Source organism: Eufriesea mexicana, unplaced genomic scaffold (genome assembly GCF_001483705.2).
Source record: "Eufriesea mexicana isolate 0111107269 unplaced genomic scaffold, ASM148370v2 scaffold4744748178, whole genome shotgun sequence".
Classification (NCBI taxonomy): Eukaryota; Metazoa; Arthropoda; class Insecta; order Hymenoptera; family Apidae; genus Eufriesea; species Eufriesea mexicana.
Genome location: NW_016907978.1, coordinates 354577 through 370554, shown reverse-complemented (window position 1 = coordinate 370554; position 15978 = coordinate 354577). Strand labels below are relative to the sequence as shown.

General features: G+C 44.6%; 1 protein-coding gene across 1 annotated transcript in view; it reads right to left on the bottom strand.

Moving 5' to 3' along the window:
- LOC108551149 (uncharacterized) overlaps window positions 1–15978 on the bottom strand; it is a gene marked incomplete at its 3' end in the record, with an annotated part of 159104 nt that overhangs the window by 25122 nt on the left and 118004 nt on the right. The window contains exon 6 of the mRNA XM_017905192.1: window positions 6154–6251. Coding sequence (XP_017760681.1) covers window positions 6154–6251 — 98 coding nt within the window. The remainder of the gene's footprint in view (window positions 1–6153; window positions 6252–15978) is intronic.

Here is a 15978-nt window from a genome sequence, read left to right as displayed (position 1 = left end):
AATCCCGTCTCTCTAATGCACGAGGACTCATCGCTATGGGCTTCGTGGCTTGTGTCGAATCGGTCGCCTTTGAGGTCGCCTCTTGATACGATTTTTCGGGGATCTACTTCTTAGCGTTTGCTGTCAATTATCCTCGAATTCTTTTCATCCCTTACCGATTGACTCGATTGCTGTCACGTTGCTTTTCCGTCATTTCTTTAATTTTTAAAAATCCCTTTTCTTTCAGGGATTGTTCGTGATTTCTATCTTCACTTTTGCAAATGAATTTCTGAGATATGGGAGATCGTAGGTTCCCCAGGATTAGGGCGTTGCGTGTATCACGTTTTGGGTTATTTACGAGGAACGTCGAGACGCGGTTGTCTACGTTGCCTAAAGTATGCTCGAACGGACGAGCAAGATGAATGTGGCCAGCGTGTTTCTTGAGATGTTTCACATACTTCTAAGGTTAATTACGTCGCGGGGAAAATAGCTGCGGTCCAGGTGCCGCCGAAATATTCCTCGCGTGTTTGTCCAAAAATTTTCATCCCCTCGCAACGTGTCTCCCCGTGTCTCATTCCTCTCGAATCTCCTCTCAAACATATGCGTGACTCCCTGTCTTCGATATTTCGAGCACGGCTTAATTTTCCATTGAATTTTCAATTCGCGACACGCGAAACCCCGAGAAGGAGATGATAAAATTATAACAATGCGCTGCAGGAGTTAGCGAAACGAGCATTCAAGCTGCAAGGATTTCCGTGTAAGGCTATTTAAACGAAGCTGACTTCCGTGGAAAAACTAACGGTCGCGTTTCAACTTTCCTCGCCCTAAAAATTCCCGCGTTACCCCATTCCGAATCTTTCTGGTCGAAAATTCTCGCACGCGAACACCGTCGAACGGGGCTGCGCTTCCTCTTCGCTCGGTAATTACCGAGAGCAGAAACTTTCCGACCATTCTTCTCGCCTAACAATCCCGGCACACTGGACTGGCGCAGGAAAATATCGGGAAATAGACCGCAGGATAAACCCCGAAATAATTCCCGTATTAATCGCGACAGATGCAAACGCATCGACCATCGCGTTTCCGGTGTGCACGAGCGTCTGGGAGAATTTGAAAGGAATAAAACGCTCTTTCATATCTCATCCGTGACGCGAGTGGAAGCGTGGTCGAAAATCGCGGTATTTTTCGAGGGGGAAAAAGCCACGACATTCCGAAAGGGCGCATTTTCGCGAGAAGAGAGCTGCTATCCACGCGTTATTACGCCTCTAGGAGGTACAACCCGCTCGAGGCATATGCGGGCCACAAGCTTGTCCCCGTCCCTCTTTCGCTCGTAGTTTCGCCTCGTGGTTCATGTATTTATGCATTTCCAGCCAGCGCCGCTTCTTCGCTAGACTCGGCGGCCGCGTACACACGCGTGGACCAGCGCCATTGTGCGGCGGCCGATTTGCATCTATTGCTCCTCGATGATGCGCCGTGAAAGATGGCCGAGCGAGGGGTGCGAGCGCACCCAAGACGCTGAATCGCTTTTAAATTAGCCACGAGTTTCGGGTTAACTGTGCACGGCGTGTCTGCGTACCGAATTACCCTATCCTTTTAATTTTTGGTGGAGGACAATAGGACTTGTACCTTTTCCAATATAGGACGTTGATGATAGAGATATATATACGAACTCGAAAATCTTGCGTTATAAATTTTTAATTAACTATACGTGGATATATTGAAGATGGAACTATAAATGAAACATGGTGCAAGTGTCAAAAAGAGTGAGTAGAATTACGAAAAGTGCCCAACGTTTCCTAAGAAATTTCTAAAATATCAGAGAAAATTCTAGGAATGGAAATGGACGAGAAAATAACTATCATACAAAAGTCGTCGAAGAAAAAATTGGGAAAGTATTTACAATTATTAAATAACGCAAAAATATCGTAAATATTGCCTCACGAATTTATTAATTCTACTTACAACTTTATTAAGAAATTATCCAACCTAATTTCCAATCCGAAAGAACGGGCCACGGTAATGATATTAATAAAGCACGTGTTCCGCGAGGAGGTTAATTAAACGAAAGATGATTCTTTAAAACTATGCGAGGAACTCGATCCACGTCGGGAAATTCGAATCGTCGGTACCTCGTGCATGGTTACAGTTTTATAATTAATCGTAACGTTAGTCAGACTGCAAACAATTACGACGCGCGAGCGTTCTCGCGGTAATTTTGTCGAGCCCGGGTGCAAAATATTATCGCGTTAATTGTTATCAGGATTTTCGAACAATTACACGGGCCGTGGGACGGGCGTCGAAGCAATTTTCCATCCTCCAGTGAAGCTGCCTCTCTTTCGCGCCACCAACACCACGTTCGTTGCTTTTCATTATTCAACCGCCATATTTACTCATTGAATTCAATTCGGATTCACTTATGGTATGATTTACTCAGCGAAGGCGTACCTGAGGATGGTGATGGGAATTTATTGGAGACGGAGGTCGCCCTGAATACGGGCAAGGAAAATGCAGACAGAGAGAGTGAGAGAAAGGGCGAGGATGGGCGAAGAGAGGTCGTCGAAAGGGACAACGGGCAACGAAGGGAGAGGAAAATAAAGGGCGCGTCCTTTTCTCATATTCCGCATGCCATATGGTAGCTCGTGAAAGTTGCAAGAGTATCTTTTCGAAATCCAGATTTACAGCGGTGTCTCTCGCGTGTTTCCTCGCTTTTGTTCCCGGTTTCGTTACTTCTGCCTGCCTGTTCTTCTATTACTTGCTCCTACTTTTTTAAGTCCATACGATGATTAATGTTGGCGGTTTGGCTTCGTTCGCGAAAATATTTTTCTCCTATTTTTATCGCAAACCGAGCATACGAATGTTGCTTTCACGTAGCGAGTATGGTAGAAGAGAAACAATTTTGCGACCCTTGTATTTTCTTTTTCAATCCCGGAAAATTTCCTTCGCGGTACGAAAATGGAACCAGGGTAATTAAGGAAGCGAATAAAAGGATTATCGTATATGTGTCGAACGAAAGTGAAACTAGGGTGATAAAAGAAATAAATATTCTTTACGTTCGTGTAAAGCGGGTTCCCATAGGTCGGATTATACAACCGTGACTCGCCATTTGTTCGAATCCGGGAATAAAAAAAGAATTCGAGCCATTGGAGGGGTCTTTGCGAGAATAGACGTCTGGCCAGCCGCGTGTTGGTGCCTGGAACGTATTGTACGCTACTTTATCGGAGGATGCTGAATTTTTATCCATCCCCTGTGCAAATAGAGGCCATGTAGGGCCATCCGGCATGGTCGTTCTTTAAAATGCATGCCGCCCTTAAATCAGGACAACAATAATTGTGTCCACTATGCGGACATGCCTGGTCGTATTTGGAATATTTGTTGCTTCCTTACCCTCTGCTTTCCAGCCCATTCTTATCTGTCAAATCTGCTGACTCTTCGACTCTATGCCGACGTGTGCTTAAAGGACGAAACTCGCTTTCGCAAGACACATCGACACAGTGGGATTTATATAAATAAATTTACCCCGCTGACGCCGTATGAATATCTATCAACTACGAATTACCGAATTGGGAATAAAAATTGAACGAAAAGGGATATAACATGGCGCGGTGTATAAGGGAGGTTGCGAACAATGGGAACGAAAGCATAACGAGTATCGAAATGAACAACAACGTTGTCGTGGTGTACGCCAATTTACGCGTGGAGTGAATTCTGGTCGATCAACAGGGGGACTCCGAACGCCACGGACCGAAGTGGAGGGCGAAGGGAGGCGAAAGGGAGGATACACCCCCCGCGAACTCGAACATGAATTAAAGTTTTAATTTCTCTAAATCACTGTTCGCCCTCGAGCGCTTTCCACCAGACGGTCCGTTACTTATGGCCTTTGCCCTTTTTACCGCCTTCTTTTTTTCCCGTTCGCCTCGATCTTACCACCGTCCAACCCTCGCCAATCGGCAGAAATCGATATGCACTTATCCGATGACTCTTGAGACCCGAGGCCTCTTTCGCTTCTCTCCTTCCTCTGCCCTCGGCCTTACCTCCGCGGCCATAACAGGCCAGAAATCCAGCAGATTTAAATTTCCACGGAACAACGATGTCGTTAACATCCCCCGGAAACCACTCGAAACTAATCTCCAAGACCGCTTCGAGCTAGGCCAAAAATTTTTCTCGGATCTACTCGAATATTCGTGTTCAGGGAAAAGATTACAATTCGAAGGGAAGTTAAATATACATATAATAATCGTGTCTAAGAAGCACAGAGAAATTTGAATAAAAATAATTGAATTATCAAATCTACGTATTATTATTACTATATGGAGGATCAATTTTAACCCTTTGCACTCGACGATATTTTTAAAACAGTAAATGAAAAATCGTGTGCAAATTAAAATGCAGAATTATTTTACTTCGACATTCCACGCATTGTTTGGCAATTTTAAATTTTATATATTGATTAATATCGATCGTTAGAATCCGATTAAATGGCGAATAAGAATCACCTCTCGAGTGCAAAGGGTTAAAGTTCGTTGAAATTAAAACGGAAATAAAATTTTCCTATTTGAATACACGCATATGTACTTATAATCCCAGAAACACTATCAAACACTCTAATTTATATTTGGATTATCTGAAAAATAAATCTCACGTTACCTTCCTGTCACTAGTATCTCCTCCCACTTAGACTATTCGATTCTTCCAAACCACTTAAAAATTCGAAATCCGAGAAAAAGTAGCACGAAGAATCAAAACAAAGTCACACTATCAGATGAAAACACTTTCTTCGTTATCTTGTAATTTTTGCCGATAGAATAACGTCCACTTCGACTCATGGATCATGGAATGAAATATAAAAATGGCACTTGAAAATTCGAAATCGGAGAAAAAGTTTCACGAACGACAGGGGAATGTATCGAAATCGATTTCGAAGCGGGTTGCTCGCGCTCGGCCCGCTTGATTCGCCCTCTGTGCCGATGGCGGCGCGCGACAGGGTGAAACCGGGGGTTGTTCATTTAAAATCATGACATCGAGCGTGGGGCGCAGTCACGGCGTAGGCGTTAGTATTAACGTTAGGTGGCTGGCAGACCAGGGCCACCTACAAGAACTTCGTACACCGGTTTCACCCCCTTACCGCCGGTGACATATTGTTTCCATTCTGCTCTCGGGGCTAGAGCGCAATAAAAAACCGGCATAAATATCGCCGCCCCCGGCGTGCCGCGACACCGATACCGGGTTGTGGCCCGCGTAAGAACGAACAGGCCCCGAATACCGGCGGTCTACAATTACGTGGAAATGTTCTTTCGCGCGAGAGAGAAACGGCCGGGGGACTAATTTGTCTGAGTGGCTTTTTCGACGGTTAAAGGGCGCCGCGGATCGCGAGCAACCATCTTTCCGGCCCTTGTGCATTTGTAATGCTGTATGGTATTGTTATGTGTTCGCATGTTCGCGTGGAGGAACGAGAGGGTGATACGTCGCGCCGTTTAATTGAGAGATGGTGTATTCCTGATTTTATCGATAATAAATATTAATTTCAGGGGATTTCTAAAATTTTTCTTTAATTAATTGGGTGTGTTTATTTCTACTGTCATGAAAATATAATTTTTACATACGATTTAATGTATTATTTAAATGGCAAATAGGAATATTGCAGTATTCCTTATAAGGAATTTTTTTAGAATTGATTTTCTTGTGCAGACTGAAGAAATGTTCTGTGCACTGTTATTATTATAATGCTAAAGAAGAGTACTTCCAATGATAAATATAAATTTATATTATATAGATTTCATTGGTGACGTGCTGTCTGAGAAATTGCTCCTTATACTACTCGAGAATGGATACTTCGGATACTACACTGAATATTTTAATTTAAGGGATCAAGTAGACCCTTATACTGGAAACCTCCATTACGAATTTAGTGAGCTATGAATGTTTCGATCATTTTCAGAGATTTAAAAATGGACTTGACTCCTGGCGTACTTTTAAAAAGTGACGAAGACAACTCTAGGTGGCAGAATACTTGCTGAATTTATTACAATTATCAAAGTGGCAAATTACATGTAGAATTTAAGTTCCAAGTTTTCTTAAATCGGGAATAATTCTCGACATGAATTATATACCCTTCGGGGTATGAAGCGTCGCTTACTCCTTATCAATACTCGAATAAGTTTCAAATAAAATTCTACTTACAGCGTGACAGGTTCCTCAGGGCTCGAGGGGGAAATTGAGAGCGACATGGTGGTGGTTAAACATCGTGATGTACCTGGCGACCTGACTCGATCATCCACCTGAAATTAGAATGAAAATTGTCAGTAACTATAATCAAACATTCACGCAAACATTTTTACATTTCACAACTTTCCCAGAATTTCTACAATAATCTATTCTACGAATTCAACGAAGAAGGAATTAATTTGCATACCAGTACCACATAGTAAGTATTGGTATCACGAAATATGATTTTGGACTAGCTATGATGCACTGTATGGAGTCTCGTCTCATTTGGTGGTCCTATTTCAAGGATTATGCACAGGGTGGAATTGAAGGATACGGAAGAAATACTTTCCCGTGCACTTTCCGAATTCTTTGCACGATCCTTGCTGTCGTCAATGGGGAATTGAGCAACAGGTAGACCAGATATGTCCTCGAGGCATCATGCTCGACAGAGCATACGCGTGATTTACCGTATAAGTGACTCATCGAACGCGCCCTTTTTTTCCTTATCTTCGCGTTGCTACTCGAAACGAAACGCGAAGGAAATAATTCTTTTACTTAGGCCCTGTCTTGGGGAACGGAAACCGAGAATTTATACCCGAGGGTAAAGCTCATATTTCCTGATAAATTATCAATTTCAATGCTGTAGCAGCTTTATTACACCGTTATTTGGAGTTCCTATATTATAATCACATAATCGTAAATAAATCAGAAACACCGTTGTAAAGAAATTTATTTTTGCACGAATTTATTAAAATATCCGCTAATGTCCGAATTTACATTGCGCTATGATCGTCTCGATTGTCCACCAATTCGTTGCAACTTTGCGTAGCGTTACGAAGTTAACCAACAAATTGATATCTAAATCAAAGTCCTGCAGAGACAGCCATCTGATTTTTCATTCTCCCTGCGAATTCCAACGATCCTTTTAATCGAGAGGCTGGCAGCCAGGCATAATCGCGATTGGCGCGAGCTGACAAATTCAGTCGAAATTGAGCAACTTCGGTCCCAACCCTCCGTTTTCCAAAGAAATATTACTGCCATATTTTTCTCCGGTGAACGATGACTGAAGCTCTCCCGCGATTTCCAAGGGATTAATAATGGCAGTAGAGCGTTCTACGACAATCGTAGAGAGAAACAAACGCAGCCCCGGGCAAGTGGACCAGGCTCGCGCCGACATCAATCTGAACGAGCGAGCCGCGCCCCTAACGAGCCACCGAGTCATATAAATTTTATTGCCATTTCATAAATCCCGCCAGCCACCGCGAGTAACCGTTCCCGGTGCTGTCTGCGAGATTATCAGGAACGTATAAAGTTGCGGTTCGTCGCGAGGTTACTGTCTTTCGCGACGCTTCCGGCGCTGCCTGTGAAAACCGTCGCGAAAATGCCTGACGTTTACTACTGATCGAACATTATCGTTTGGAAATATCGAAATTCAAAATGTTTCGGATTATCTTCGATTTTCAATTATTCCAAATACCATGGACTGACTTGAATTCCACTATTGCTTGAATTGAAAATAAATTTCAACAAATTCTGCATTAATATCCACCACAATTTACTAAATTTAAGAATAACGATTTGTAAAATTTTACTGCGTGAAATTAATTTCCTATATTTATTCGAAATATAACAGACATCGCTGTTAACACTAATGATATTTTACTGTCAAATATTACGTCAAATTTAAGTGGAAGGAATTAAGAACAAGAGCGCAAGTGGAACAAGTACTCCATGGTCAGACACGCGACAGAAAGTTGAACAAACCTAGCCGGAAAATTTCAAAAATTCATTTTATCGAGAAGTAAGCTTCGCGTAGAAACTTCAACGCACATTTGCGAAGAAGGAACTGGCTTTTTGCTGTACCACAAATTACTCGACGTTCGGAGGATGCGTCTGAGCCATACGAAGCACGTATTTCAATTTTAAGACGCAGATATAAATGTAAAGCACCGCGCGAGCAGGAACCGGGAGAATGGAAACGACAGGATTATATTTATAATAAATAAGACAGGAGTACGTACGCGAGAGAAGAAAGCAGGAGCACAGTTAATTCAGTTTTATACGACAACACTTCCGATCCACGGTAAGCCGGCGACAGTCTCGAGTTCCATCCCTCGCGTTCTCTTCATCTTAACGCAAAGACGAACCAAAACCTGATTTACATTTCTTTCTCTCCTCGCTATAAAAATTCCGCGACGATAACTTCCTTTGTTCCACCCTCTATGGTCTCCGGGACCGGCAACCCCTGCGGCTGGCAAGCCACGGGGAGTCCCCATAACACCGACTAGTTTTCGGTTTACATTACACTTTTTTCCCTTAATTAAAGACACCGAGGACTCTGCCTTGCTAAAAATTATAACCCTGCCTCGTGTCGTATAACGTATTAAGATAATCAATCGCGTCGAGTTTAATTAACTCGATTATGAATCTCGACTCTACACGGAAGTGATACCAAAAATTTAATTTTTTCCTCGTATGTCTCAAAATTAAAATATTTTTATCGAATTAAATAACAACACAACGGGGTATATCTCTCGTATAAAAATTAGAAAAATCGATTGACACGGAATAAGGGTTAATAATTTAATTCTCTAACCAATCACTCCAATTCTCTCGTTTCCAACAATTTCCTGTCTCACGAATTCCACACTCGCCCCAGCTTCCCAGAGTATCGCAGTCGCGTCCCAGAGTATCTGCATCGCCATCGAATCCACGTAACAACACTCGAAACTGTCGATCATCCGTTCTGTCGGTGAAATTGCCAACGAAACGAGGAGCCAAACACCAGGAGGAAGCGGGAGAGAGAGAGCGAGATAGGATCGAAATGTAATTAAGAGAGCAAATAATCCGAGCCGAACAAACTCCATGAAATGGATCAAAGAACTGGAAAGCTGGAGCGAGAGGGTGTAGCAGGGGGTAGAAAAAGGAAGGACATGTACCGATAGAGGCGCGTCGCTGAAAGGTAGCAGGACGAGGTACGAGCAGGCTGCTCCTCCCTGTCGTCGTGCTGTCTAGCCCGAAGGAGTAGGGCAACGAGGGGCCTCGGCAAAGACCCTCGATAAATATTTCCGTCAAGTGACCGGGGTTGGAATTCAAAGAGAGCCGAAAGGTGGAATCGAGAGCGAAACGAGTCCATCCTCTCTTCAGCCGGCAGTTCAAGGGACGGTCGACGAGGAGAACGATGGAAGGACGGTTGGACGGGGTTGGCCGGGGTGGGCTGGCAGGCCGGTATATTTGCGTTGCGTTACGTAGTTGCGCGTTTAATCAGCCGTATACCCGGAAAGGGCGCGTGTGACAGAGGGAAGAAGGAAAAGAGGAACCGCCTCGACTTCCGGATACCAAAGAAGGACGGGATTTGAACAGCCTCGTACCTTTTGTGCGGCCGAAGAGACTGCATTTTGTTTACTACTGGACTCTGCTTCGTCGTCGTCTACCGATCCGACGTGGATCATTGTGCTCTCTCGTTTTGCTATTTACGCCGCTCTTCTTCCCCGGATGCAAAGTGTACGCGAACACGTTTCACTCCAAGTCCAGTTTTTCCCGAGTTTTCCTTCGTCTCCGGACTCGATGGCGTTCGCGCGTGTTGGGAAAGTTCTCGTTGAAACGCACGCTGGCTATGTTTTACCCTCAACGCTCTCACTTTTATCGAAATTAACCGAATTAACTGAATACGATATCGTAGAATTCCTTTTGCAGGCGATATGCTTTCTGTGATACTTATTTAACGTTGAATCTCGCGTTTCAAATATGACATGACGATGAAGATTCGTGTTTAAAATTTTGTATCAACATGGACTAATTAATAGCTAACAATTGCTATCGACTTTCACTGTCAAGATGAGAAGATGAAAGTTTCTTGCTATTCCTGTTTAATTACGAGTACTTGGCAAGATGTCGCGATTAGTAGGTTTTAAAAAGGTGTTGAATTTTGTAACTTATCGATGTACTTTTATGACTGTTAGGTCTCGCTGTCGTGTTCGTTGATACGAGAAAATAGGAGAGGAGGCGAAGGAAAACAGAGGAGATGGCGCCTACGAGACGTCGATGGCGTGACAGATTGCCTCCAGTATTTTCCACCACATACATCATCGGCATCCGCCAGCCCTTAGTTCTAGTTCAATGCTCACCGCCGTCGTCTCCCTTAATTGGCATCACCTACACCAATCTACCTGTGCCGTCGTTCAGAAAATTCCCTACCACGGTTAGTTACGGTAGATTATATTTGGAGGAATGTTCCTGGCAAATGATCGACGAAAAACCGCGCTTAATACTTTTTATCTTATTTTACACCTACTTCGTGCTCCATTCAATTTTTCTTCATTAATTTTTCACTGTACTAACACGTTCCGTATCGTATGGAAAATTTTCTATTACATATTTCCTTGGCAATAATGATTTTCACGATTTTATAAATATATGACAATGTGCGTATAGTACGGCGAATAGAAAGTCAGAAAAATTCGATCTAACAGGGAACATCGTAACAGGATTTCCATTTCGAATAAATATCTGACACGTTCATAACGCGTGACTGGTAAAAATTTCAAGATTAATTAATGCAACTGCGAACCGGACAACTTCGAAATGCGTATATCAAATCGGGAAATAAACCATCGTTAATTATCCCAGTGGCAACGGGGCCGATTTTCGCATCAAACTAAGCGCGTAATATATCGACAAGGAAGCAAAGGGTCAGTGACAAACTGCAGACCGCACTTTCATCGTCAGGGATACGATTAGGGAAAAATTCGTGCTGTTTTAATGGGGAGTGAAAATTAAATACCGCGGTGTCCACCCCTTAGGTCCGGCCACCTAATAATTCATACGAGGAATGTAAAAAGGGCGAGCCCTTCTCGTGCTACGGCCGCGACCACGCGGCGAAGAAGAGCGAGAACGAGAAAGCCGAAAAGGGGGTAGAAAAATACGAGCTCGTGTTTATCTTGAGATTTGTAGCCGCCCTGTTCCCGATATTTATTGGCCTTCCAGGAACGGGCGATGCCACGGCCTGACGGACCGTTAAATTTTATTATGTTTTTTTCACCGATGCCGAAATAACGCGTCACTGAATATGGCTGGCAACGTCGTCGTAAAGATAAATCCCGATCGTCCGTGGATCGTCGTTTCCGCCGTGGAAAACGGGCCTCGTAACGTCGCTGTTTACCTCCGCATCTTTCCGCTTGTATCCTTTACGGTAGGCGCTAACTGCGTTTCAAGTGAATTGGTACTGAAATTGTAAGCAAGATGCTTGAAGTTTAACGATGTTCAAGAAATATGAAACTGTTGTTTCGGCACACTCGATTATTACGTGTCGAACTTGGCTAAAATTTACCAGGCTGTATCTACGTTAAATAGTCCTCTTCATCCTTATACATACTTCAATCCGATCATTAAATCGTTATACACTTATTTTCAAAATTTATCCGCTATAGTAGTTATACGAATTGAAATACGAGTGAAAAGACACGAGTGAAATTTTTCCAGAGTTAAATACACGATTTTCGAATATTTTTTCAGCGTCTCCTCGAAAATTTCACAACGAAGGAAGATCTGCAAGATCCACGCGTCTTACCCCGACGAATTCGTAAAGAAGGATCTCGAGGACGCGTAGCCCTCGCGCGAGGGTACACCGGCAACCTAACTGCCTACCGAGGTCATATTCAGGATTAAGGAGACGGTGGTTGCAGCCTCTTCGGGGCGATAGTTGCGAGCACAGCGGAGGCGCCCAGCTAAACCGAGCAGCCCATTATCTTAACAAATCTAATCTCGCGGTGGGTGTTTATAAATGTCTTGTTTTCCAGCGAAACGACGCCGCGGGTCGTGACGGAAAGGGACAGAGCGTTTCTAACCGCATTTCGGCCCAGCTTCCTCATTAACGTGAGTGGGTGGCGAGGAACCGAGCACATACTCGCGAGTATATCGTGTCCCTCGAGAGCGGCGCGAAGAAACTTCTATTTTGACAAGAGTTTCCGAAAATATGTCAGCGTACAACTGTCATGTATCGTATCTTCTTGCCTCGAATATCTCTTTGTTTCAAAATTCCACGAATATAACCAACTACGAAATTCGAACAATCTGTGTCTATAACTCTTCTCAATGATTTCAAAATACATGACGATCGCTGTACCTGACAGTTATCGAGAGATTCGCCTAAATTCGGAGCAACTTGGAGGATCCAAGATGGCGTAGACGCGAGAACACAGATAAAAGCAAGGACAGTAGACGACGAGCGCAACTGCGGCATCCTGTGGAGGGTTGGAGCCTGTTATTATAGGACGGAGAGTACAGCTTGCCGCAAAACTAGAGGCCCTAATCCCCTAAGAACAATAATAAGAATCCTTTCTCTGTTACTCCCGGAATCAGTGTTAAAATTGCCGTGGCGCGTGGAGAACAAGGACGAGCGGAGCGAGCCAGTTCCAACTTAATTCAAGGTCTCGCGGAAGGTTGCGCCGTAATCTCCTATCCTACCCCCCATGAGATCCTTCAACACCGTTCGCTAAACCTTCGTTTACACTTTCTTTCAACCCTTCTTACATCCTACCTTACAACGCCTTTTATATTTTAAATGCCGCCAGGGATTAACTAACGCTGCACCATCGCGGGCTAGAATAAGGAACAAATGGCGGCATGAAGATAAAAGTAGCTTTCGATGAACACTGCAGCCAAGGCGTGTCCTTTAATGGAAAAGAACTTGCGACTCTTCGAAGGATCGTTGAGAACTTTGGCAGTTTCCAAGTCGGATGCAACTTTTTCTCAAAGTCCCTACCAAAGGGAGACCGAATTGATCGTGTTCTCGGTCGTGTTTATTAAACGTTTGCGTACCTTTGGTGCAAATTTTTGCAACAAGATATTGGTAAATAATTCCAAATATTTTCTAACCTTGCCTCATTTTGTACGATTCGGTATTCGTAGGGAGACATCCCTCTGTTCTTCGATCGCTCGGAATTCCTTATTCCTGGTATCGTTAACAATTTTCGCCAGCTTTCGCCAACTTCTTATCAATATTAACATGGAAAAAGGACTTCATCAGGCTCTCCATCGGCAGGGAACCGCAGTTGCGACGAGAACTCTTTCGCTTTAAATTTTCATTCGGCTCTCGTACAAGGTGGTTACGTCGGGGACCTGTTTCATCCTTCAAGCCAGACTCTCTCTTCTTCGTCCTCGTCCTGGGCGTAATTTGCACACAAAGTGCCGCGGAGGTGTACCGCGCGGGGTGCCACGGTGTACGCGTTTGAGTACACACAGACGAGTGCATGTGCTCTACGTATGGTGTATACCGAGAAACATTATGCTAACGCTCCTCTCTTCCATCCGATACGACCGGTTTAATAGTTATCGCGTGTCCACGAACGACGGTATATTTTCAGGCTAACGTAATGGTCGCAGAGAACGCTTTCTAAATATATAAAAATTATAAATGAAGAATAGACAGTTGGCCTAATGTTTAAATTTGTGAACTTTGAGTTATAATCGTCAACGAAGATGATTATCCAATTTGAATGACATTTCCAATTTGATAGGGAATTAGGTATGTTAGGTATATACGTTAGGCTAACGAGCTGGAGCAGACTGGATAAGATAAGAGTCTTTCCAGCGGATAATAAAAAACCTGTCACGTAGCTGCGGCCATGGTGAGGAGAGACCACTGAATCCGGAGGGTGGCAACGAAGAAGGAAAAGAATACTAATTCATTATTCAATCTGGGTCGAGTGATTAGCATGCGCCAGTACCCGGCATCTTCGTCCTCCTCCTAAATAATGTAAGACGTATACCACCGTAAGAACGTGCTGGTACAGGCACGTCGTCGCTAAAGAATCCCTGCCTCCTATAATTTCGCGCAGCCTCAAGTTCGCATTTAAATAATTATTCGCAACGCACTAGTGCCGGATATAATACAGAAATTTTGTGAAACGAAATGCTGAAATCTTGGAAATAAGAATTTCAACAACAATATTACATATTTAAATTTTCACGCATGCTATTAAATCCTTCCTCTCGACATTTTCCATCCTACCGTCGTAAATGAATTCATCCTAACGAAATTATTATGCAAGTTAAAAATTTCTCGGTAAACTAATATAAAATTATATTAATTAATAGAGTGCCTCGATCACTTCAGTCCCTTCGCAGTATACCGTCAACGACAAACTGCATTTCTATAAACTCGTCGGAGAACTTTCCCATCTTTGTTACAATAAAAACGCGGCTCAAAGGACCCGAGAGAGGGCAGTTCGCGTTGAATCGGTCTTAGTCGACGGGGAAAAATCTCGACGAGCAGGATCCCGAGAAGCGAGCAGTCGCTTCCAGCAGAGATAAAGCATTTTTAATACAATTAAACGCGAATCTCGACGGTATCCGCTCTTCTTTCTTCTCGATCCACCCTAGCGCCACCCCGAGCCACGGTGGTCTCTCGGTTCGAGATCTGGATGTAAGAAGGGTTGTACTCGGCTTGCCTCCGGGGCATGTTAATGCACTCCGAGATCTTAGCACTTACACTCCGACACGCCGCTGCTCGTCGTCCTCGTCCTCGGCGTCGTCGTTCGCCTGCCTGCTTTTCCATCCCCAGCCATTTTCTCTTTCTCTTAAACTACCCCCGACCAAGTCTCCGCCGCCTCCAGAGGGCTTTCACGGACGACGCCTTAAATCCGGATCTCTGCCCTCGCCCCCACCGCCCCTCGCTTCTTATTCAACCACCTTCCGAGCCGCCCCCGAATCCGACCGCGTCGCCGCGATTTTCTTCGCTGGAACGCCCAGCAACCGGTTTCCGGAACGCACGATCGTCAGGATGGAGCACGATTTTCCACGGCTGCTCGCGAATCGAGCAGAAAAACGAACGTAGATAACTAGAATCGCGTGAATCGTGCGTTGTTACGATTGACTTCCAGATGGGGGTGTATGGGACCTCCGATGGATAATATTGGAAGATTAATCGAGACATCTTGGGATTCGGTTACTATTCTAATATCTAACGCGATTAGGTGAATATTTCACCAACTACAGCGTGTACCACACCGTTCTCGATTCGATATATACGAAAGCCTAATACGTAATATGCGTAGATTATTATTTACTTTTAATTACGGGGGTGGTTGTTGCGCTAAATCTATCACAGTCTAAGCGATGGAAGGTCTTTCCGAAATTTCTATACAGCATGAAAATTCCGTGAAAGTGCGACACCGGGGTGGTTAACCGCGTGGCGCAGAATCGTGGCGTTTGCCAGCATCGCGGCAAACCGGGCCTGGCTTGTTCCCCGGTTGCTGTAAAGGGGAAAAAATTGAAGAGGGGCGGTCCGCGGAGGGACACGAACCGCTATTGGTCGCAGAAAGAAATCTTAATTAACGAAGCCATTGTTTCAGCCGTGGAAACTCGACGAGAGGCGACAGCCACGAGGATCGAGCGTGGCTTACCGGGCGGACCGGTGGTTGGGGGTCGTTTCCACGGTGGCTAGGGTGGAAAGGAAAAAAGGGCCGATTTTTTTCAAGGACGACGGGCACACCGGCCACACCGACCACCGACGCTGGCGTTCACGAGGGCACACAAAGCTCTTGACGGATGGGTAGCCACCAGGCGGTGCCGCAACCCTCACGGTTACGAGTGACCACCTGTTGAGGGTCCTGCACGCACCTGTCTACGCACACACGGCTCATCCCGCACGCTCCCTTCGCAGGCCCGTGAGCGTGGATGATATTTCCATCCGTGATGACCGAAGAAACGGCCCGGAATAACGAGTGCCGGCGCGTTGTGTCCACGGTGCGTGAAGTCGCTTGGAAAGAGGCGAGCCGGCCTGCGACCACTGCGAGC